The sequence below is a fragment of the Dipodomys ordii genome, unplaced genomic scaffold (assembly GCF_000151885.1).
Source record: "Dipodomys ordii isolate 6190 unplaced genomic scaffold, Dord_2.0 Scaffold44, whole genome shotgun sequence".
In the NCBI taxonomy this organism is placed as follows: domain Eukaryota; kingdom Metazoa; phylum Chordata; class Mammalia; order Rodentia; family Heteromyidae; genus Dipodomys; species Dipodomys ordii.
Window position 1 is genome coordinate 9226807 of NW_012267260.1, and position 21467 is coordinate 9248273.

The window sequence follows — 21467 nt, forward strand, 5'->3', positions numbered from 1 at the left end:
CAGCGCCCGCCGCCCCGGCCCAGGAGGCCCGAGCCGGCTCCCCATTTTCCTAGGTCTTGGGTGTTCACCAAGCGCCCGCCGCGGTCCCACACTGACCCCTGGTGGCCGTGAGGGGTACGACCGCCGAGATCGCGTTCCCAGATGCAGGACTGTGCCGGGGGCGGCAGGGGGCGCGAGGACCTGGCTTCTGCCAGGTGCTCGGTGTCGTGCAAGGTGCTTCACTTTAGTTAAACGTCGGGGCGGGGAGGCGTCTGCCATCCCACATGGTACGGTCGGCACACCCCTTCTAGGCACAGGGACTCCCCCTTTATCAGGCACTTGGAAACCGGGCCAGGTGGTGTGGCACCTGCATCAGCCAGTCTGGGGAAAGGCCCTTCCCTTTTGCCTGCAGGAGTTTTTGGCTCACTGTTGAGAGCCATTTTCCATCCTCTGCTGCTCCCTAGTGGTGTAGCACGGTACTGCAGTCAGCAGGCTCCCTCCCACTTTCCTACCTTTTCCCCTTGGAGGCAGGTTTCTTCCTAGAAGCTGGAGCCAGTGGTCCTGGGAGGGAGATGTGAAAGTTCTGGAAAGATCTGGCTGCAGAACTCCCCAGAGTTGTGTGCATGTAACCCTAAGATCATTACCTCCGACAAGCATTCAGTGAGAAGCTACCCTATGCTGTCTTCTCGCAGGAGTCAGAGAAGCTGCTTCTCTGTCCTCCGTTCAGAGCACTGGGTTCAGGTGTTCATCGTGGAGACTATCGATAGAAAATGGCTTCTCCAGGTTGTCCCCATTTATCTTAGGGAAATAAGAATGTGTGACCACGTGAACACCTGCAAGTAAGTGCTGATAACTTTTGTTTGCAGTCCAAACAACGCAGGTGCCCCTTCCCCTCACCTGTCAACTTTAAATAATACAGTCTCACAGGAAACCCAGACAATGCAGGAAGGTTCCTCATCCCTCTCAGCCATCTGTGGAGGCTTGTCACCCGCACCGTGACCAAGATGTACGAAGATTTCACACCCCCACCCAAAATGCCTTTCCTGCTACCTTCTTATAGCTAAACCCACCCGTCTCTCCTCACCCCCAGTGATTGCTGTGTTCACCACCTCTACAAGGTTGTCATTTCAAGAATATTGCAGAAAGGGAATTTTACAGTATGTGATTCTTTTTGTTGTTGTTTTGATTATTCTGAGATAAAGTCTTCCTATGTAGCCCAGGCTGGCCTTGAACTTGAGATCCGCCTGCCTTAGCCCAGTGCTGAGATTGCAGGCATGTGGAGAAAGATCTTGCAAAGAGGACAGAGCTCATTCTCAAAGGAATGGGGGTGACAGGGTTGTAGGAGGGATTGGTGGGGAGGGAAGGAGGGAGGAATCCTCGGGCTAGCAAGTCTAGATATATTTGTGAATGCTTGAAAAGTGTTGGTTGAAAAATAAACACAGGCACCCGTGGCTCACACCTGTAATCCTAGTCACTCAGGAGGCTGAGATCTAAGGATTGCAGTTTGAAGCCAGTCTGGGCAGGAAGGTTGGTGAGAACTCTTATAACCACCAGAAAACTAGATATGGAGCTGTGGCTCAAGTGGTAGAGCGCCAGACTTGAGTGGAAAAACTAAAGGGCAGAGCTCCAGGCCCTTAGTTCAAGTCCAGTACTGGCACAAATGAAAAAAGGATGACTCCGTTCATGGTCACATTTCCCAGAGACATGGAGCACCGGCCACGGGCCACGAACTGAGCTGTGGTGTGTGAGACCCAGGCCACCTCCATATTCCCCTCCTGGGTCCTGTGTGGAGCCTGGTTTCCAGACGGACCAGGAAGGAAGTGAGAATAGGAAGGAGGAAGTGGGGAGCCAGGGCTGCTGAGGGGAAGACCCTGGGCCCTGGAAGCCCACACTGCTCTGGACACCCAAATACCCGGATGTCAGGAGAATGGAGTGAGTGGAGGGAGGATGGGGCTTCTGCTCTATCCTGGGACTGTGCGGTCCCTCTGTGGGGCTCGGGGGACCTGGCTACCCTCGAATGTGGCTTCCGGTAAAGTTACCCATCCCTGCGCGGCTCCTTTCTCCAGGTTCAGGTTCTGGTGGTTAATTGGAGGTGAGTTTCATGGACTTTCCTGCCCGGTTTGAACCGCAATCCTCAGATCTTAGCTTCCTGAGTAGCTAGGAGTAGCCACTGACACCCTTCCCTGTTTTCTCTTTCTTTCCTTGCTTGCTTGCTTTCATCGATCGTGGGGCCTAAACTCTGGGCCTGGCACTGTCCCTCAGCTCAACTTGAGCCACAACTCCACTTCTGGCTTTTTCTGCTTATGTGGTACTGAGGAATTGAACCCAGGGCCTCATGCATGTGAGGCAAGCACTCTACCACTGAGCCACCTTCCCAGCCCTCCCCTATCAGCTTTTTGGTGGTTAATTGGAGATAAGAATCTCATGGATTTTCCTGCCCTCGGTGGGTTTGAACCTTGATTCTCAGGTCTCAGCCTCCTGAGACGTTAGGATTACAGGCATGAGCCGCCAGTGCCTGGCCTAAGGAATGTGTTTTGTATGAATGGTTTTAAATATGAGAATTGAACAACCACTCTTGTGTATGTTGTAACTTGGATGTTAATATTTCTATGCCAGACAACAAGGCAATATGCCTTTCAGTAGTAAACAAAATCTTAGTATAAAAACAAAAGCTTAGAACAGTTTTACTGAATGATTGTGACATGTTCTTAATTTAATGACATCAAAAGAGGTGGTGGACTTACTGTTGTATCTGTAAAAAGACTGCAGTAATCCTTAATCATTCGAGAGGTTGTTCTGAAATTTGTTCTCTGTTAAAATGCAGTGAGATGACACCCAGCTCATCAGAACCTTCCCCACAAACTGCTCTCTTCCTGCCCCGGCGTCTGGTTTCTCCACCAGCCACAGGACAGACAGTTGCTTGGGTACCAGGAGCCGCGGTGGCCAGCTAGCGTCCCCTTTATTCCTTCGAAGGAGAAATAATCCACAATAATGGGAATCAGATAGCAAACAGTTAAGAGCAAACAGTTAACAGCAGGCCAGAAAAACAAGGGAAAAAATAAAGATTTAAGTCATAACAGAAGAAAATATTTGTTGGAAGTGAAAAAGGTGAATGTTGAGCCCGATGCTGGTGGCTCACGCCTGTAGTCGTAGCCACTAAGAAGGCTGAGATCTGAGGACAGTGGTTTGAAGCCAGTCCAGGTAGAAAAGTCTGTGAGACTCTTATCTCCAATAAACTGCACAGAAAAAGTTGGGAGTGGTGCTGTGGCTCAAGTGGTAGAGTGCTAGCCTGGAGGAAGAGAAGCTCAAGAAACAGTGTCCAGGCCCAGAGTTCAAACCTCAGGACTGGCCAAAAGAAAAGGAAAAAAAGAGAAATGAATGTTGACTCACATTATCTCCAACAACAACAACAACAACAGCTAATCAATGAAATGAGAGATCTGGGGTTTATCAAACAAGGTAGGCTAGTGTATGCTGCAGTCATAAACAGCTTTAAACATTCATGACATCATCCTTTATAATGAGGTCATAAACTCCAGCGATGATGCCATCGTAGTTTATGATGATGTCATCAACAGCCTTACCCTGGACACCAGTGGCTCACCTCTAATTCTAGCTACTTTGGAGGCTGAGGTCAGAGGATTATCATTTAAGGCGTAAAGTTGAAGGCTGAATGCTACAGTTTAAGGGAGAAAAGACTCACTTCTTGATGAGTAGCTGGGTATGCTGGTGCACCGCTGTCATCCTAATGGCAAGGGTTGTGGTTCTGGGTCAGCGGAGGCAGAACAATCTGTGATGCGGCGGCGGTGACAACTGGAAGGACCAAGGTGCAGGCGGAGCACCTGGACAGGATGTGAGACCCTATGTCAAAGAAAACCAGTGCAGAAGAAGGGGCTGGAGATGTGGCTCAGTGGCAGCGCGTCTGCTTCGCTAGAGTGAGTCCCTGAATTCAAACCTGAGCACCATCACCACCAGAAGTTCCTTTCTGTATTGTGCCAACTCCAGGCAAGCCATCGGGGTTGTCATGCGAGGCTGGCTGTGGCTGCACAGTCCAGATGCTTCCATCTGTCTGGTGGCCTCCTTACAGATAAACAGAAGGATTTTCCACAGGGCTTAAAAAAAAATCTTGTTGACTCAAATTTTCTGCCATTTCACGGAATGCTAGCAGACAACAAATTATCGTCTCTTGAGAACAGAGAAAATATTATGATCCAATCATCTTATGCATCATTAAATTGTCCTAATTTATAAAGGTAATCCAAAGAGTTTTCATTTGAAAGAACCTGAGATCTCGCTTTTAAAACGAGAGAGAAACTGAACATTTACTTCAGGTCACAGAAGTAAAAAGTAAGAAAAGAAATTGTCAAATGAAGAAACTGGTTGAAAAAATTTAGACTAGACTAAAGATTAGCTGTAAAAATGGCTGTAATTCTGGGCTGGGAAATGTGGCTGAGTGGTAGAGCACTTGCCTAGCATGCCTGAAGCCCTGGGTTTGATTCCTCAGTCCCAATTCAACACCAAAAAAGCTAGAAGTGGCGCTGTGGCTCAAGTGGTAGAAGTGCTAGCCTTGAGCAAAAGAAGCTCAGGGACAGTGCCCAGGCCCTGAGTTCAAGCCCTAGGACTGGTGCACACACACACACACACACACACACACACACACACACGGCTAATTCTAATACAAACAAAGTAAGTGTAATTGTCTGTGATGAGGGCAAAGAAATGTAACATAGGTGTGTATTTGACCTTATTTCCCAATGACATAAACAGTTTGGGAATTTCTTCACAGATGGCCTATTGGATCCTCTGGCCTTCTTTTCTGGTTTTAAAGCTGCTGTGTTGGGTTTTCTGTTTAGTAAGACCTGTGTGAGAGGATGATAGGATGGATGTCTGTCTCACTCTGGAATTTTAGGAGCAAACTTTCCATTTTAGGAGTCGAAGGTTTTATTGTCAAACATAGACAGGGCTCCCGGGCAAGAAGAAAGAACTTCATGATTGAGTGTTTTGAATTTTTGAACACACACATATATACACACACTTACTCCTGATTTGTGATTTAATTGTGGTGACTCTATCCTGGAATACAGTGTGCTCAGCCAATAGTTCCCAGGCTGTGTGTGTGTGTGTGTGTGTGTGTGTGTGTGTGTGTGTGTGTGTGTGTGTGTGTGTGTGTGTGTGTGTGTGTGTGTGTGTGGTGCTTCTTCTGGGGATTGAACTCAGAGCTCTGTTGCTTAAGGCTAGTGCTCTACCACTTTGAGCCACAGCGCCACTTTTGGTTTTCTATAAGAGTCCCATGGGCTGGCTTTGAACCCTGATCCTCTGCTCCCAGCCTCCTGAGAAGCTAGGATTACAGGTGTGAGCCATGGCACCCGGCTCCCCACAGGGAATTTTAATTGGTGGATTCCAAGCAGGCAGACACGAGTCCCAGGAGGCCAAGCTAGGATGGTGACGTGTTGGCCTGGTCCATGTGGGGCCCCGTGGGGGCAGGCCGTGTTTGTTGTCCACAGGAAGGTGACCTGAGGGGGAAGTGCAGTGGCCACATTGAGGAACTGGGATGACGGTGGCGCTGGGAAGGGCGTCTGTGGTAGGCGGTGAGTAAGCTCTGCTCTGGGAAGGAGTCACGCTCACGGTGTGAACGAACGCATCGGCCAGAGTTCACAGGAGTTATTCTCAAATGATAATATGCGTTGTTGTTGTTGGTGGTGGTGGTGGTAGAGCTTGAACGCAGGGCCTGGGCGCTGCCTCTGAGCTCTTTTGTGCTCAAGGCTAGCTCTCTACCACGCTGAGCCACAGCGCCACTTCCCACGGCAGGGACTCTCACTAACATCCTGTGGCGTTTTATAAAGGGAGGCCTCCGCAGGCCCAGGGAAGAGGAAATGGAGGCCCAGCCCCGCTTAGATGAGGCCAGACCCCTGCTCTCCGAATTCCTGCGTTCATGTTGGGGACAGTGAACAGTGATGGTCACGGTGCCTCCCCGGGAGCTGCTTCTCACCCTGTTACGCAACTTCCCGGAGCCTCCGGGCAGGGGCGGGGTGCGTGGGGGTGTGGGGGGCCTGGAAACGCCTGGGAGCTAGCAGTGGCACTTGGGGCTGGTGAAGGGACAGGATGTGGATGGCCCAGCCCTGGGGGTTGCTGTGGATGCTGTTGGTCTCAGGTAAGGGGAGGTGTCAGCGGGTGGAGCTTCAGGAGCTCCCCCCACCCCCTCTTTATTTTTATGCCACTCCTGGGGCTTCAACTCAGGGGCTCAAGGCTAGTGCTCTGCTCCTTGAGCCATAGCTCCATTACTGGCTTTTTGGTGGTTAATCACAGATGAGAGTCTCATGGACTTTTCCTGCCTTGGCTGGCTTTGAACTGCAATCCTCAGATCTCAGCCAGCTGAGTAGCTGGGATTACAGGCATGAGTCGCTGGCACCTTTTGTTGGTTGGGCGCCAGTACTGGGGCTCGAACTCAGGGCCTTGTGCTCTCCCTTGGCGTTTTCACTCAAGGCCGATCTCTTTACCCTGACTTAGATCTCTTTGCACCCCCCCCCACCTTCCCATGATGACCTAGCCAGTCCTGGTCCCCAGCGCCCCAGGTCCGTTTCTGGTCATGAGCCCCGTTGTCTTCCAGGACTCGGAGCTGCTGAGGAATTGGCCGAGGAAAAGGTCTTCCGCACAGAGGGGCAGGACCTGCAGGTGCCCTGCGCCGTCAACGTCATGATCTATGCTGACAGCCAGAAGGCCTGGCAGAGGCTGCTGGACGGAGGGGAGGTCCAGACACTGGCCGTCACCGAGAGGCCGACGGGAAGGCCCACGGTGGTCCGGGTGGGGAGGAACATCCTGAGAGATGACCCTCTGGAGGGCAAGCTCACCGTCCAGATGACCGACCTGCGAGTGGAGGACTCTGGACTGTACCGGTGTGTCATCTACCGTCCGCCCGCCCAACCAATCCTCCTCTCTGATCCCTTCCGCCTGCTGGTGAGCAAGGGTGAGTGATCACCAAGGCGGTGGGCAGAGGAGGGTGGGGCAGGAGCTGGCCTCAGGCGGCCTGTGTTCATAGGGAGCAACTCGCTGGGCTCAGACTGCACCCCTTGCCTAGATGCCAGGGTCTGACTCCATAGTCAAGCCGAGGTTGACTTCTCTGTCTCCTCAGTCCTCTCGGATCCCTTGAAGGGCTGCTGCCTAGCCACGCAGCTGGGGTGGGTTAAGGAAGGCATTGGGAAGGGGCCCCACTTCAGTTCTGAGCACGTGGAGCATTCTAAGCCCAACATGAGGCTCAGATGGAGTATATTAATGGAAGAGGCGTGTCGAAGCCATGTGTGTCTGCATAGGCAGCGTGCACGTGGTAAGAGGGTGATAAGGGGCTCTCAGAGAAGGGGGGGGCCATGGAGCAAGCAGGTGCAGCTCCAATAACAGAAATGGCCGGAAAATTCCTTTCCTCATTCCTTTATTCTCCATTCCTGTTTTGTCTCTGACATAGGGTCACCTCACACTACTTTTTTTTTGGTCCGGTCGTGGGGCCTGAACTCTGGGCCTGGGCGCTGTCCCTCAGCTCTTCAGCTCAAGGCTAGCGCTCTACCACTTGAGCTACAGCGCCACTTCCGGCTTTTTTCTTTTTTGCTTATGTGGTGCTGGGGAATCGAACCCAGGGCCTCATGCATGCAAGGCAAGTACTACCACTGAGCCACCTTCCCAGCCCTACTTTTTTGATTTTTATCAGAAGAAAATTTTTTTTCTCTCTCTCTCCTTCCTTCCTTCCTTCCTTCCTTCCTTTTCTGTGGTGGGGCTTGAACTCGGCGCTTGGGTGCTGTCCCTGAGCATCTTTGGACTCGACTAGCACTCTACCACTTGAGCCACAGCTCCTCTTCTGTGCTTTTGAGTGGTTACTTGGAGATAAGAGTTTCATGGGAACTTTTCTGCCCGGGCTGGCTTTGAACCATAATCCTCAGATCTTAGCCTTTTGAGTAGCTAGGATTACAGGTATGAGCCACTAACCCCCTAAATTTTGCTTCTTGGCCACATTCATTTTACCTTCTCAGCTTTATTTACGATCTAGTCATCTACCAGTCTATCATCCATCCACCCATCCACTCAACCATCCATCATCTATGCATCCATCCACTCATCCATCCACCCACCTCTCCTTCCTTCCTCCCTTCCATGGACTGATCAACTATGCCTTCTTGTAGATCCTTCTGCTATTCCTGCCACTGGCCAGAACCCTCCAGCCCGGAGTCCCACCCTTAGGACCACAAGGGACCCAAGCACCAGGCCCAGAGCCGTAACCCAGCCCATACCCAGGCCACCTGCTGTCATCCCCTCTCCTGGCCCTGGAGCCAACCTCACGGATGTGACAGCTGGGATCAGGTATGGCCCAGGCCTCTGTGCTCAGTCCATGTTTCCCAGCCCATGTGCTGCGAAGCAGTAGGAAATGAGGATGGGCGTAGTGGGTGGGGTAGGAGCAGACTTGAGGCACCTCAGTTTGGAATGGAAATTTCCACAGGAGCGAGGCAGAGGCTGACAGTGAGGAGGAGGCTCCCAGCAAGGCTGCCAGTCTCCCTGTTTCCTTGAACATCAAAGAAATATGGAGGAAAAAAATGGTGTTGTGTCTATGTTTATATGGACTTTGACTCTGTGAGGGACAAGGTCATCCTTTTTGTTTGACTGGTACCAGCCCAAGTGCCTGGTGTGTATAGTATTTGCTCATTAAACCTTCATGGGAAGGAGGGAGAGGAGGAGTATCGTGAGTCAGGCCAGTCTCACAGGGGTAAGGTTGGTTTAGTCCTGCAAAGGAGATTGGGTCCCATGGCAAGTTGTTCCTCTGGGGAATTCATAGACCCTGCAGTGATCAGGGCTGAGAATAAGTACTCGAGGTCCCTTGAGCTGGGGTTGGAACCTTCTGGATTTATAGATGAGGGAATGGAGACTAAGGCTGGAGTGACTGTCTTGGTACTGAGAACGGAGCCTGGTTTCCCGGGTCCTGACTCTGCTCTTGCTACTCAGTTACAATGGAGATGAGACTGCATGACTCATCCCTTACTCCAACGCTGCTCCCAATGGGAGCCTTCTGCTCTCTACCTTGCGTGTGTCTAGACAGGGCTGGCTTTGAACTGTATCCTCAGATCTCAGCCTCTTGACTAGCTAGGATTATAGGCCTGAGCCCCCCAAGCTCCCGGGTTGGAGGAATTTTATAAACATTGCAGCATGGGGATTATTGCCAGAAATGGCCATTCAATCTCTTCTCTCAGAGCTGGGAATGTGGCTCAGTGGAAGAATGCTTGCCCAGCATGCATGAAGCCCTGGGTTCTATTCCTCAGTACCACATACATAGAAAAAGCCACAAGTGGCACTGTAGCTCAAGTGGTAGAGGGCTCGCCTTGAGCACAGAGAGGCTCAGGGACAGTGCCCAGGCCCTGAGTTCAAGCCCCAGGACTGGCAAAAAATCAAAACAATCACTCTCCTCTCTCCTCCAGGGTCCCCACGTTCACCTTTATCATTCTCGTGGCCTGTGGCCTTGTCACTAAGAGCCTGGTCTCCATTGTCCTGTGTGTGGTCACACAGAGGTCCTTTGGATCTTAGACTCATGAAGCCACACAGTGACCTCTGACTTCCAGTCTGCCTGCCAGATGTGTGAAGAGAAGTTGGGAGGGAGGGAAAGGGGAAGGGTCCCTGGCATGAGTATCTGTGATCAAATGTAACGTCGCATGTTCAGGATTTCCTCCTTCCTGGCCCCGTCTTCTGCCTTTGGGTCATCTTGGGTGTGTGCTTTGTGCCCTGGGCAGAGAAGATACAGCGCCCAGCCTGCCTGGCCCTTCATTCCACCAGTGGGTTGCAATGAAATAAAGACGGAATGCCGTGGTCTCTGCCCTCACTGTCTTGTGGGCAGTGGGTCCCGAGGCCCAGCGCACACTGCTGACATCTCTGCTCTCCTCCTTCCTTTGGACCATGTAGTTTTTTCGCCTGGATTGTGTTCCCGCTTATAAAACATCCCAGATCCCAGGTGCACCCAACACCTGGGCTTCTTCCTTCCGCTGTGGCCCTACCAGCCCTCCCCACCCCAGAAGGCAGAGGAGACAAGACACGGGTAGGAGAGAGGGAAGCCAGGTTAAAGTGAGCCACGTAAGGCCCACCCCCTCCTCTTGGTGAAGCCTCTGCCCAGTACCTCAGTCAGCTAGGTAACATTTCAAGCATCACCACCTGGGAAATCCGAGATGGAGGAGGTGAGGCAGGACCCAGAGGAGAGGACTGGCAAACAGTGTTCAGTGTTACTGTGTGTATTCTATCTCTCCATCCTGAAAATGTCCATGAAGGTAGAGGTGAGTAGGATGAGAGCAAGGCCATGTGAGTCACCATTTACTGGTGGAAATGAAACCCACAGCTCTCTCTTGCCAAAGATAGAGGGTGTTATGGGGCCCCTCCTTTCTATCTATCTATCTATCTATCTATCTATCTATCTATCTATCTATCTATCTATCTATCTATCTATCTATCTATCTATCTTTTAGTTGTAGGAATTGAACCCAGGGCCTCTCAAATGTTAGACAAGCATTTTACCATTTAAGCCATGACCCTTGCCATTTTGTTTGTATTTTGGTTTTGAGATACAATCTCATTAACTCTGCTCATTGGTTGGGATTAGCCAGTGGAGAGGATATGAGAGGGTGGGAAAAGATCAAGTTCAGAGATGGCTCTATCCCTCTCCCTCAAGCCTCTAACCAATCAGTGATCACCTCCAGGCTCAGGTACCCACTCCATCTTCTTGTCCTGAAGTCTTGTCCCTGGGTGCTGCAACATCCTGCCTAGATCTCCCCCAAGTTGGACCATCATCAACATTAAACACTCCTTGATAACTCAGTTCCAGTGTCGCTTCTTACTGGGACTTTGGCTGAATTTAATAGTGTGGTGTGGGTGATTACATAGGCCTTGGAGTCAAGCAGTGACTTGGGATCTCAGCTCTGCATCCTGGCAGTGTATCTTCAGTGACTCAGGGACTCTTCTGGGTCTCAATGTTCTCCATTGCCTCAATAACAAGTGCCTCAGTAAGAAGTACCAAGATGGGGCTAGGAAGGTGGCTCAGTGGTAGAGCGCTTGCCTTGCATGCATGAGGCCCTGGGTTCGATTCCTCAGCACCACATAAAGAAAAGGCCAGAAGTGGCACTGTGGCTCAAGTGGTACAGTGCCAGCCTTGGGCTGAAGAAGTGAGGGATAGTGCCCAGGCCCAGAGTTCAGGCACCATTCAGTTGGAATACTTAATGACCTTGGGGTAAGCCACGCCTATCTTGTATCAATTATCTCCTCATTCTCCTGAATCCTGGACAGAATTAGGCCTTTGCCCACATTCAGGTCAAGGCACACACTGGCCCATAGCAGGTGGGGAGAGAAGCAGGGGGGAATCTGCCTTCATACTTAACAGAGGGGGAATTAGAGCTGTGTCACAGTGAGTCTCACACACTGGGGACGGTCCCCCGCACTGATAAGGGGTCTGGTGCCAGAGAGCCAAAAGATGATGGTCTGGTGCACAGTCTCAGGGTGCTGAGAGCACTGAATGATGGACCCTTAGTAAAGTAGGAAGTAGCACTTCACAGAGCAGCTTCTCAGGTCACAATCCTAACTGTGGTCTCCTGCCTCTAGCGACATTGGCCCACTCCCTGCTCACATACAGGCCAAGTACCAAGGCCAGCGGCATTTGCAGGCCCAGTCTACCTGGACTGTGTTTCAGAATCACCTGGTCCACTTGTTAAAAATGCTGATTCCTGGGCCTCCCTGCAGGCTGCCAGCTCAGAGCCTCTGGGAGGTCGAGCCAGGGTGTGTGCACGTTGTCTGAGCAACTCCATCACTTGCCTCTGGGGTAGAGTGAGATGAAAGAAGGTGAACATTAGACAGATTCCAGTCAGGCCTTGGAGAGTGGGAATATTTAGATGCTGTATCACTTCAGATGGGGAGGGGAGTAGAGTGGGCGTGGTTGCAGGATGTAGTGGCCATTGGCTGTGGCGTCTTGGGACCGGAGGCAGTGAGTGGAGTAGAGAGGAGGCCTCAGGTGGGTGGCGCTAAGTATTTCTCAATCAGAAGGTGATCATAAGGGAGGCAGGAAGGAAGCTGCCATAAGAATAGCAGCTTCTCCTTTCTCCAACTTCTGTATTTTTCTGAGTCCTTCCTTCAACTCTTCCTCCCGAGCCTCTGGGGGAAGAAGACAGAAAATAGCCACATGGAGCAACAGACACTTGTAGATGGAAGAGGTCTGGCTACCGTGGCCTGAGAAGGTACAGGGCTCTCAGGGAGACCACGTGGCCCAGGGGTATCAAGCCTTTCCTGCTCCTGCTGTGTGTCTCAGGAAGGGAGGTGGGAGGGGGTGTCAGGAAAGAGGGTGGGGGCTCCCTTACTGCTACATTGATCTCAGTACTTGTTAAAGATCCACTTAAATAGCTCCGTTTTGGTAAGTTGAGGTTATCTAGGAATTCCTCTATTTCTCACAGAGTTTTCTTTAGTTTGAGTTAAGGTTTGGAAAGTATTCACTGATAATGTTTTTGGATCGCATTTGTTGTGATCTCTGTTTTGGGTGATTTCTCTTAAGGGTTTAGAATTTTATTTATCTCTGAGACTTGCAGGGTGGAGGGGTGGGGGGGGGAGGATGCGTTGCTGGGTAAGCTCAGCAAGTCCTGACCTTACAGCCCTTGAGGCAAGGAACAGACATCCACTCCCCCTCTTCTTCCTGGGTCAAGCATATCAACAGTGGTCTCTGGAAATCCACCTAGCACCCTCTGGTCTTCATGCCCTCGGTGTGGATGAGGGTTCAAAGCCACCTGGACGGCTTTTGGCATGTACTACATACCGGTCCCCCATCGCATCCTGGGGTCTGCCATCTGTTCTCTTACGACTTCCAAGGTCCAGTTGCAGGCAACAAAATCTAATCTACCTATTTTAAGTAGAAGGTCTTTTGTGTGTGTGTGTGTGTGTGTGTGATGATCCTGGGGCTTGAGCTCAAGGCCCAGGTGCTGTTCCTGAGCTTCTTTTGTTCAAGGCTAACACTCTACCACTTGAGCCACAGTGCCCCTTTTTTTTTTGTGGTTCATTGGAGATAGGAGTCTCATAGATTTTCCTGTCCAGGCTGGCTTTGAACTTTGATTCTCAGATCTCAGCATCCTGAGTAGCCAGGATTACAGGTGCAAGCCATTGGCACCTGGCTAGAAGAAAAAAAAAAAAAAGAAATGGTTATAGAATCAGATTCCATGTAGCTTCTGTGATTCTCTCTGGAGTCAGGATCTTGAAGAATCCAGAAACTTCCCAAATCAAGCTACCAGTGTAGCTGTGGCCCTGGTTGTACACTGATGGTATAATTATGATAGATGCCTTTCTCACCGACTGTTCTGTTCCAAACATAAATCTTGCGTGTTTGTCAAATGGAGCCTAAAATATCCCAATCTAGGGCTGAGAATGTGGCTTAGTGGTAGAGTGCTTGCCTAGCATGCATGAAGCCCTGGCTTCAATTCCTCAGTACCATATAAACAGAAAGAGCCGGAAGTGGTGCTGTGGCTCAAGTGGTAGAGTGCTAGCCTTGAGCAAAAAGCAGCTCAGGGATCATGCCCAGGCCCTGAGTTCAAGCCCCAGAACTGGGGGAAAAAATCCAAATCAAACCCACCAGTTTGGAAAGCTTTGTGGAAAAGAGGTAGGGATGTATGCTCACGCCACAGCATCTACCTCAACGATCTCCCACAGAGTGAAGGGAGAAAGCCAGAGGAATAGTCTCACACATCATCGCTGTTTCTTCTGGAACATTCTTGGAGTTTCCTCCAGCACCAGTGAAGGGGCATAATGGGGGTGCAAGGTAGAGAATGGCAGGGGTGAGCGGGAGGTTGGATGGAGGGGAGCAGGCCTGAGACAGAGTCTGCTGGCTGTGGCGGGGGGACTCCCCATCTATGCTTGACTGCTGCTCCTCCTCTGAACCCACAGATGGTCTCACACTTCATGAACTGGAGTCTCTCCCAGCCCAGAAATTCTGAGAAGCTGGGGAAGAGAGCCAGGTCCCATTTCTGTTTTCCTTTGCCCAGAGGGTCCCCCCGCCCGCCTCCCTTCTTCTGTCTCCCAGTGCCTGAAACAGTGGAGGGGTAGCATGGCCTGGGGGTGCCCACTCCAGCTGCTGTACCCTGTGCTCATGGTACTCCTGGCCTCAGGTGAGAGGAAGGGTGGGGAGAAGGGGCTGGCAGGTAGGATGGAGGGGACAGGGAGCAGGCTGACCCCTGTTACCAGTGTGGGGGTAGAAGCTGTCTCCCTTTCCCCAGCCCTGGGTGCCGCGGTCCAGCCAGGGCTCTGACCTGTAGGTTTTGTGGCCCAGGTTCCTGGGATGCTGTAGAGGAGGTTCATGAGGTGGTGGGGCAGACCCTGTCTGTGCGGTGTTGGTACCCAGCCGTGAGTGGGCCCTACGCAGCGAAAACCTGGTGTCGGCGGACAGGTATAGAACATGGGTGTAACAGAATGGTCACCACCTCCCGGCCCCGGACGGCAGCCGAGGTGTCCCGATTTACCATCTGGGACGACCCGGGGGCCGGCTTCTTCATTGTCACCGTGGCTCAACTGCGGGAAGAGGATTCCGGAGTTTACTCGTGCGGAAGCTACAACCCTTTCTCCGATGAGGTCACGGCGTTCAGAAACATTAGCCTAGTGGTGGCTCCAGGTGAGGCCCTCCTTCAGGAAGTGTCACCTCTCTTGGGGACCTGTCACTTGTCCCTCACCCCATGTCTCGATCACCCCTGGATCTGACAGGACCTTCTCTGTCCCTAGAGATGAGTTCTCTTTTCGTCCCTTCTGCTTCTCCTGTCTACCTACCCTTCCTTACACTGGCATGCCAGCAGCGCTGGTGGCTGGCTCTAGAGGTGCTTGTGGCTAATGGATTGTTCTGGGTTCCCTGAATTCCACCACAGCTTCAAAGCCAGACCCCGCTCTTCCCTCTGGTGCCAGTCCTGGGCTTGAACTCAGAGTCTGGACCCTGTCCTTGAGTTTCGTTTGCTCAAGGCTAGTGCTGTACCATTGAGCCACAGCTCCACTTCCGGCTTTTTGGGTGGTTCATTGGAGATCAGAGTGTCATGAACTTTCCTGTCCAGGCTGGCATTGAACCGCGATCCTCAGAGTTCAGCCTCCTGAGTAGCTCGGATGACAGACAGGTGTGAGCCACTGGCGCTTGGCTCTTCTTTTCTCTCTCTCTTTTTCTCTTCAGTCCCTTTCATGACTGCCACGTGGACTCTGTCTCCTGAAAGGGCCCGCTAGAGGTCAGCTTTCACTGGAAGTCTCTAGGCCCAGGTGTCCCAGCCTTGCCTTTTTCCTACCACGGGTTTGGGAAGAAACTTGTCCCCTTGGTCAAGGTGCCAGACTGGACCAGATGTTATAAAGATTGCAAGCCAGAGGCTGGTGGCTCGTGCTTGTCATCCTAGCTCCTCAGGAGATTGAGATCTGAGGACTGCGGTTCAAAGGCAGCCTGAGCAGGAAAGTCTGTGAGACTCTTATCTTCAATTAACCACCAGAAAACCAGAAGTGGTACTGTGGCTCAAGTGGTAGAGCTCTATTCTTGAGCAAAAGAGCTCAGGGTTGGCATCCAGGCCCGAGTTCAAGTCCCATGACTGACAAAAAGAAAAAAATAGAACTACCATTGGGTCCAGCAATTATACTACTTGTTATGTAGCCAAAGGAAGTGTAATTACTCTATCAAAGAGACAGCACCAGTCACAATGGCAAGTTTGGTGTCTACTGACTGATGAATTGATAAAGAGTGCATGCATACAATGAAGTGCTATTTAGCCATTAAAAAAAAAAAAGCACGAGGGCCTGGGAAGGTGGCTCAGTGGTAGAGTGCTTGCCTTGCATGCATGAGGCCCTGGGTTCGATTCCTCAGCAGAAAAAGCCAGAAGTGGTGCTGTGGCTCAAGTGGTAGAGTGCTTGCCTTGAGCTGAAGAACTGAGAGACAGCACTCAGGTGCAACAACCAGAAAAAAAAGAAAAAAATCATGAAACCTTGCCCATTCTAACAACCTGGAACTGGAGATCACTGTGTTGAATGAAATAAGCCAGCACCAGAAGCCAAGTACCACATGAACTCACTTGTGTGGAATCTAAGAAAAGTTGCTCTCATAAAGTTGAGAGTAGAATGATGGATGCCAGAGGCCAGGAGTGCAGGGGAGGGATGGAAAGGGGAAGTCTGGATAGAGTACCAACTTAGAGTTAGTTAGGGGAAGAAACACTGGCATTCTACTGCACTGTAGGATGGCTATTGACAACGATAATGCTATTTTTATTTTTAAAAAAACAAGCTAGGAGAAGATTTTGAATTTTTGTAATCATAAATGATAAATGTTTGAGTACATTAGACTATACTGACTTTGACTGTTACATAATCCATTATAATATCACATCATGCCTCATAAATTTGTACATATTTTAGGTTTCAGTTTAAAAAATACCCCTATCTCAGATCCAGTTATCCTTGGTTTAAGGTTCCCTGAAGGGCTGCTTCTGTCTCCTCTCCATTTTTTTTTTTTTTTTTGCCAGTCATGGGGCCTGAGCTCTGGGCCTGGGCGCTGTCCCTCAGCTCTTCAGCTCAAGGCTAGCGCTCTACCACTTGAGCTACAGCGCCACTTCTGGCTTTTTCTGCTTATGTGGTGCTGAGGAATCGAACCCAGGGCCTCATGCATGCAAGGCAAGCGCTCTACCACTGAGCCACCTTCCCAGCCCTCTCCCCCATTTCTTGTGACCCAATCTCAGTCTCCCGACTGGTCCTCTGACTAGCCCTTGTTTTTTCTTTTTTTGTTTGTTTAGTTCTGACGGCTTCTCCATCAGAGACCACCGACCCTTCCACCCTTGGTTTTGAGCACAGGTAGGCCAGGTACTCTACCAGAGGTGGGTCCTGAGGAAGGGATGCCCAGAGAGCTCATGCAGGCTGGGAGCCGGGGCAGGGGCCCAAGGGGTCTTCCCAGAGTGGTTGGTGGCAGGCACTGTAGAGGAGCGCCTAAGGCCTGGATTTGACATTGGGTGAGCACGCAGGAATGGGGGAAGGAAGGAGTGCTTCACAAATAATGGAAGATAAACATGCATTTCTGGAATGATAGAAAATGAAACCCTCAAATGCAGAAACGGGAGGCTGTGTGTGTGTGTGTGTGTGTGTGTGTGTGTGGAGGGGGGGTTTTGAGAGAGCCTGGGAAGATGGTGAAAGCAGACCATAACAAGTAGATGGTGAGAATACTGTGTGTGTGTGTGTGTGTGTGTGTGTGTGTGCGCGTGCGCGCGCGTGTGCGTGCTCTCTCTCAGGCCTGGGGATTGGACTCAAGCCTGGACACTGTCCTGAATTTTTTTCCGCTCAAGGCTAGTGCTCTACCACTTGAGCCATAACTCCACTTCTAGCTTTTTGTTAGTTTTTTTTTTTTTAATGGGGATAAGAGTCTCATGGACTTTCCTGCCTGGGCTGGCTTCAACCTCAGTCCTCGGATCTCAGCTTCTGGAGCAGCTAGGATTTTAGGTGCTCACACAGCCAATATTTCCGCTCCTGCCTTTGAACTCAAGGGTGTTCAGCTCCCCTTTTACTGAGAGATAAACTTCAATAAATGGCTTAGAATTGTAGAAAGAGTTCAGACTCATAAATCACCAAGGGAGGAATATAGGAAAATCCACAGACACAGACAGACATACAGACAGACAGACCCCTGGACCCACTATTGGAAACCAGAGCATTCTGGAATCTTTTAAATCATTCACTGAGGAACAAGAATTAGACCCATACTAGGAAAACTGGATACAAAAAGATAAATAGTAATATTTTTACAGTCTTATTAAGGAAAGGAACTTTGATGGTGGTTACTTGTAGCTCACATGTATAAACCTAGCTACTTAGGAGGCTGAGATCTGAGGATCACGGTTTGAAGCCAGCCAGGACAGTAAAGTCCGTGAGATTCTTATCACCAATTAACTACCCCCCAAAAGCTGAAAGTGGAGCTGTGGCTCAAGTGTTAAGAGTGCTAGCCTTGAACAAAAGAGCTCAGGCACAGTGCCCAGGCTCTGAGTTCAAGCCTAGGACCAGAACAAAAAGAAAAGAAGGAAGGAAAGCAAGCAAACAAGAAGCAAGAGAGTGAGTGAGCAAAACTTTGTAGGTAGGATTTTGTACTTAGCCACACTGTCTTTCCAATGTGTGACCAGGATAGTTTAGGACCAAAACTTTGCCACTTGCAATGATCCTTCCTGTCAGAGGAAGTGTGAAATTAAGTCAAAAAACAAATCCAGGAGATGCTACAAGAGAGGAAGAAGTAAGTATGATCAAGCACTTTGGTAAAGTTTATTTTTGTTATTCTTAAAGAACAAAAAAGGTAGCTAGAACAAAAGGAGAAGATATATACATAACAATTAGAAAATACATCCAAGTGGGGCACTAGTGGCTCACATCTGTCATCCCAGCTACTCAGGAGGCTGAGATCTGAAATTTATGTTTTAAAGTCAGCCTAGGCAGGAAAGCTGGAAGTGGAGCTGTGGCTCCAGTGGTTGAGGGCTAGCTTTGAGCACAAAAGTTCAGGGACAGCGCCCAGGCCCAGAGTTCAAGCCTCAGTAACCCTTCCCCACTACATTCCCCGCCCCCCCAACCCCACATCCAAAATAACACCATCGTAGAGGAAGGACTGGAAAGGATGGTTAAATACTTGTCTTATGAGAGGCAGTATTAGATATTAATACATTTAGGCAGCATTGGAGCTAATCAGTATAATTTGGGTCTTCAGTTCAGTAAATAGAATATATGTTCTTTAAACCAACAAAATAAAACTCTATCCAAAGCAAAGCAGCAACAACGATAACAACAAAAGGCATGCCCAATGATAAAGATGATACAAGGCAGAAATGAACTCCAGACATGAAAAGCAGTTCCAATAAATTTAAATGGATCAAATTCACAAAATAAGGACAAAGACTCACAGAATCTTAAGGCTTTTTTCCCCCTCTTTCTCTGTCTCTCTCATAATTCCAGTGATAGGTAATGCATTCTTCTGACAAGAGTTGATGTCTTTTTGTCTGGTGGCCGCAGCCGTCTGCCTCTGGGCTAGCCTGGGGACCCTGTCCATCTGACTTTGTCATCATTCCTATTCCTGGGGGCTCTTCCCACCCACTGGCTGAGTCTGACCCTTAGCTTTCCCCCTAGATGATCTTTCTGCCATCCAACACAGCTGGATTTCCATCGATGAGGTTTCATTTCAGGCCCACAGACCCCCAAGTCCCCCTTGCTCCCAACTTAGTGTCCATTGTCCCTTTGTAATCTGCCCAGGATGGGACCCTACACACACACACACACACACACACACACACACACGCACGCACGCACGCACACACACACGCACACACACACACACACACGCATGCACGCTCCAAGAAGGAGTCCAAGTCCAGTTTAGGGCTACGTAGGAGCTGATGACGGTCCAATCCCAGTCCCTTCTTCCTCTCCAGGAATTCAAGTTCTCCCTTGTGCGGTGGCTGGACTTCCCCCAGGCTCCTGGTGGTCTCTGTGTCCTATGGACTCCTAGCAATCAAGGGCCTGGCACTGTCAGCTCTGTGTGTGCTCCTGGGTCGTTGGCGCTGCCAGGTGAGCTCGCTCAGTTTGATCTGAAAGAGGCCAGTCAGAGCGAGGGCCACTTCAGGCCCAGAGAAGATGGTCAGGAAAATGAGATGATTGTAACTGGGCCTATCATATTTAATGGAAACACCCATTATTCCGTGAAGTCACTACCTGTTTTTCCTCAGAGAGGGACCTCAAAGAGAGAAAGAGTCTTTCCCAGGGACCTTATCATTTGGCTTTTCTCAGTCTCTGTCCTGAGAGGAGGAAGAACTGGAGGAGAAAGGCTGAGGCTTGCTGGGGAAGGGCGGCTGGAAGCCGTTGAAAGGAGGAAAGGGGAGGGGAGGACCAATCAACAACCAAAGCCAGAGAAAGAGGCAGAGAAAGGACTCTGATGTATGAATTTCCTCCCCATCCTGCTTTCTCAGGGCTAGAAGGACACTTTGGGCACAGCAATGATGGAGAGCTCTGATAATGCCAGCCCAGCCCCCAGAGCCCTTGGGTGCATGGAAGCGACATCGCTGGATACAGGAAGAAAGTCTAGTTTCCTCCTCCCGCCCATCTATTTTAGCTGCCCCTAATCATGGAAAAGCAAACACTCAAGGGGGTGGAAGACAGCTCATGTCGCTGTATTTAGCAGTGGTGATCCTCATTCTGGTATTAAGGATCCTTTACCAGTCGGTCCACGAGCTGTCTACTCTTGGAGGGGTTCACTGCATGTGGGTCTGAGTTTCCCAATGCCAACTCCATACCTGCTCCTATTCTCCCAGGTTCCTTCCCTCCATTTGTTTCTGTCTGTCTGTCTGTCTTTCTCATTGACTTAGCTGGGTATCAGGGTGCTAGCATCTCTCATGTTTTGTTTGACTCTGCACTACAGGTGAGTCCTACCCATGTCTGCTTTTGCTTAAATTCAATCCCCTGAAGTAAAATGGGTCAGGCTGGGGGAAAAAAAGAAACAAAAAGAAGAAAAGTGTCTGAGACAATGGGGTAAGATGTCACACGTACCTTGGCTTCCTCTTCTCCTATCCCAGATGTCTTAGAATGAGATAAAAACAGGCTCAAATGATGCGTGCTTTCTCTCATATGGGAAGCTAGGTCTAAAACATACTGGGACATGATAAATTATACAGGACTCTAGGCATTCACACACAGTGAGAGCAGAAGGGGATACTCTTAGGAGAAGATCACAAAGGTGCAATGTCTGTGTGTATCTGATCATACAAAATAATATTTATTGAAATGAACTCCAGGAAATGGAAATGAGGTTTTTCTTTTTTTCCAAAAAGAAATGAGTTAAAAATAATGATAAAAAATTTTGAAACCAGCAAAGACTTGAATTACCAGACTGGAAGCTGAGAAAATCTTGGAAGTTAAAAGAAAAATTCTGATGCATCTAAGTGACACAGAACTTTCCCTAATAGTCCTCAATCAATAAGATATAACCAGTAGGGGTCAGTATTGTGTATGTTCAATGTGGAAGGGAATCCCACCACCTAAAAGACAGCAAGATTGGACAAGCAAAATACATTGTCTGGGATTAAGCAGTACATATTTTAGGGAGCAGAAGAGTGCATCACCTCCACAAAACAAGAACAGGCCTGGCACCTGTAATCCTGGATGATCAGAAGGCCAAGATATGACATTCAGGGGTCAAAGCCAACCCACAGAAGGAACGTTTGGGAGACTCTTATTTCCCATTAACCACTAAAAACCCAGAAGTGGAGGAGTGATTCAAGTGGTACACTAGCCTTGAATGAAAAGCTCAGGGATAGTGTCCAGGTCCTGAGTTCAATCTCCAGTATCAACACACACACACACACACACACACAATCATAGTAGATCATTTGATGTCCAGTACAACCTGTGTATCCTGGCCACTCAGAATGGGTGTCTACCAGGAACAGCAAACTGAATATCAGCCATGGAGAGGACTCCCACACAGACAC

At 49.9% G+C, this 21467-nt stretch overlaps 2 protein-coding genes across 3 annotated transcripts; both read left to right on the top strand.

Annotated features, from left to right (window-relative positions):
* Positions 1–1946: 1946 nt before the first annotated feature.
* On the top strand, positions 1947–9805 carry Trem1 (triggering receptor expressed on myeloid cells 1). 2 transcript variants are annotated; one of them, XM_013019121.1, is made up of 4 exons: positions 1947–2071; positions 6587–6943; positions 8145–8322; positions 9429–9805. In XM_013019121.1, the coding sequence occupies exons 2-4, from the start codon at positions 6673–6675 to the stop codon at positions 9532–9534; spliced, it is 555 nt and encodes a 184-aa protein (XP_012874575.1). In that variant the 5' UTR covers positions 1947–2071; positions 6587–6672; the 3' UTR covers positions 9535–9805. The 2 variants fall into 2 exon arrangements, with proteins under 2 accessions (XP_012874575.1, XP_012874574.1); XM_013019120.1 differs by lacking the exon at positions 1947–2071 and adding an exon at positions 6046–6130.
* A 4253-nt stretch (positions 9806–14058) lies between these two features.
* On the top strand, positions 14059–20010 carry Treml4 (triggering receptor expressed on myeloid cells-like 4). The gene is made up of 5 exons (XM_013019266.1): positions 14059–14123; positions 14285–14623; positions 16755–16812; positions 19416–19551; positions 19950–20010. Exons 1-5 carry the CDS (start codon positions 14063–14065, stop codon positions 19953–19955), a joined length of 600 nt encoding a protein of 199 aa, XP_012874720.1. The 5' UTR covers positions 14059–14062; the 3' UTR covers positions 19956–20010.
* The last annotated feature ends 1457 nt before the right edge of the window (positions 20011–21467 follow it).

Excerpts from the sequence above, each read along its gene's own strand:
- Treml4 (XM_013019266.1), top strand. The coding sequence starts at position 14,063 with ATGGCCTGGGGGTGCCCACTCCAGCTGCTGTACCCTGTGCTCATGGTA. Across the intron at positions 14,624-16,754 it reads TAGCCTAGTGGTGGCTCCAG|TTCTGACGGCTTCTCCATCA; the intron begins GTGAGGCCCTCC and ends TTGTTTGTTTAG. Across the intron at positions 16,813-19,415 it reads ACCCTTGGTTTTGAGCACAG|GAATTCAAGTTCTCCCTTGT; the intron begins GTAGGCCAGGTA and ends CTTCCTCTCCAG.
- Trem1 (XM_013019120.1), top strand. The coding sequence starts at position 6,082 with ATGTGGATGGCCCAGCCCTGGGGGTTGCTGTGGATGCTGTTGGTCTCA. Across the intron at positions 6,131-6,586 it reads GTGGATGCTGTTGGTCTCAG|GACTCGGAGCTGCTGAGGAA; the intron begins GTAAGGGGAGGT and ends GTTGTCTTCCAG. Across the intron at positions 6,944-8,144 it reads CCGCCTGCTGGTGAGCAAGG|ATCCTTCTGCTATTCCTGCC; the intron begins GTGAGTGATCAC and ends GCCTTCTTGTAG.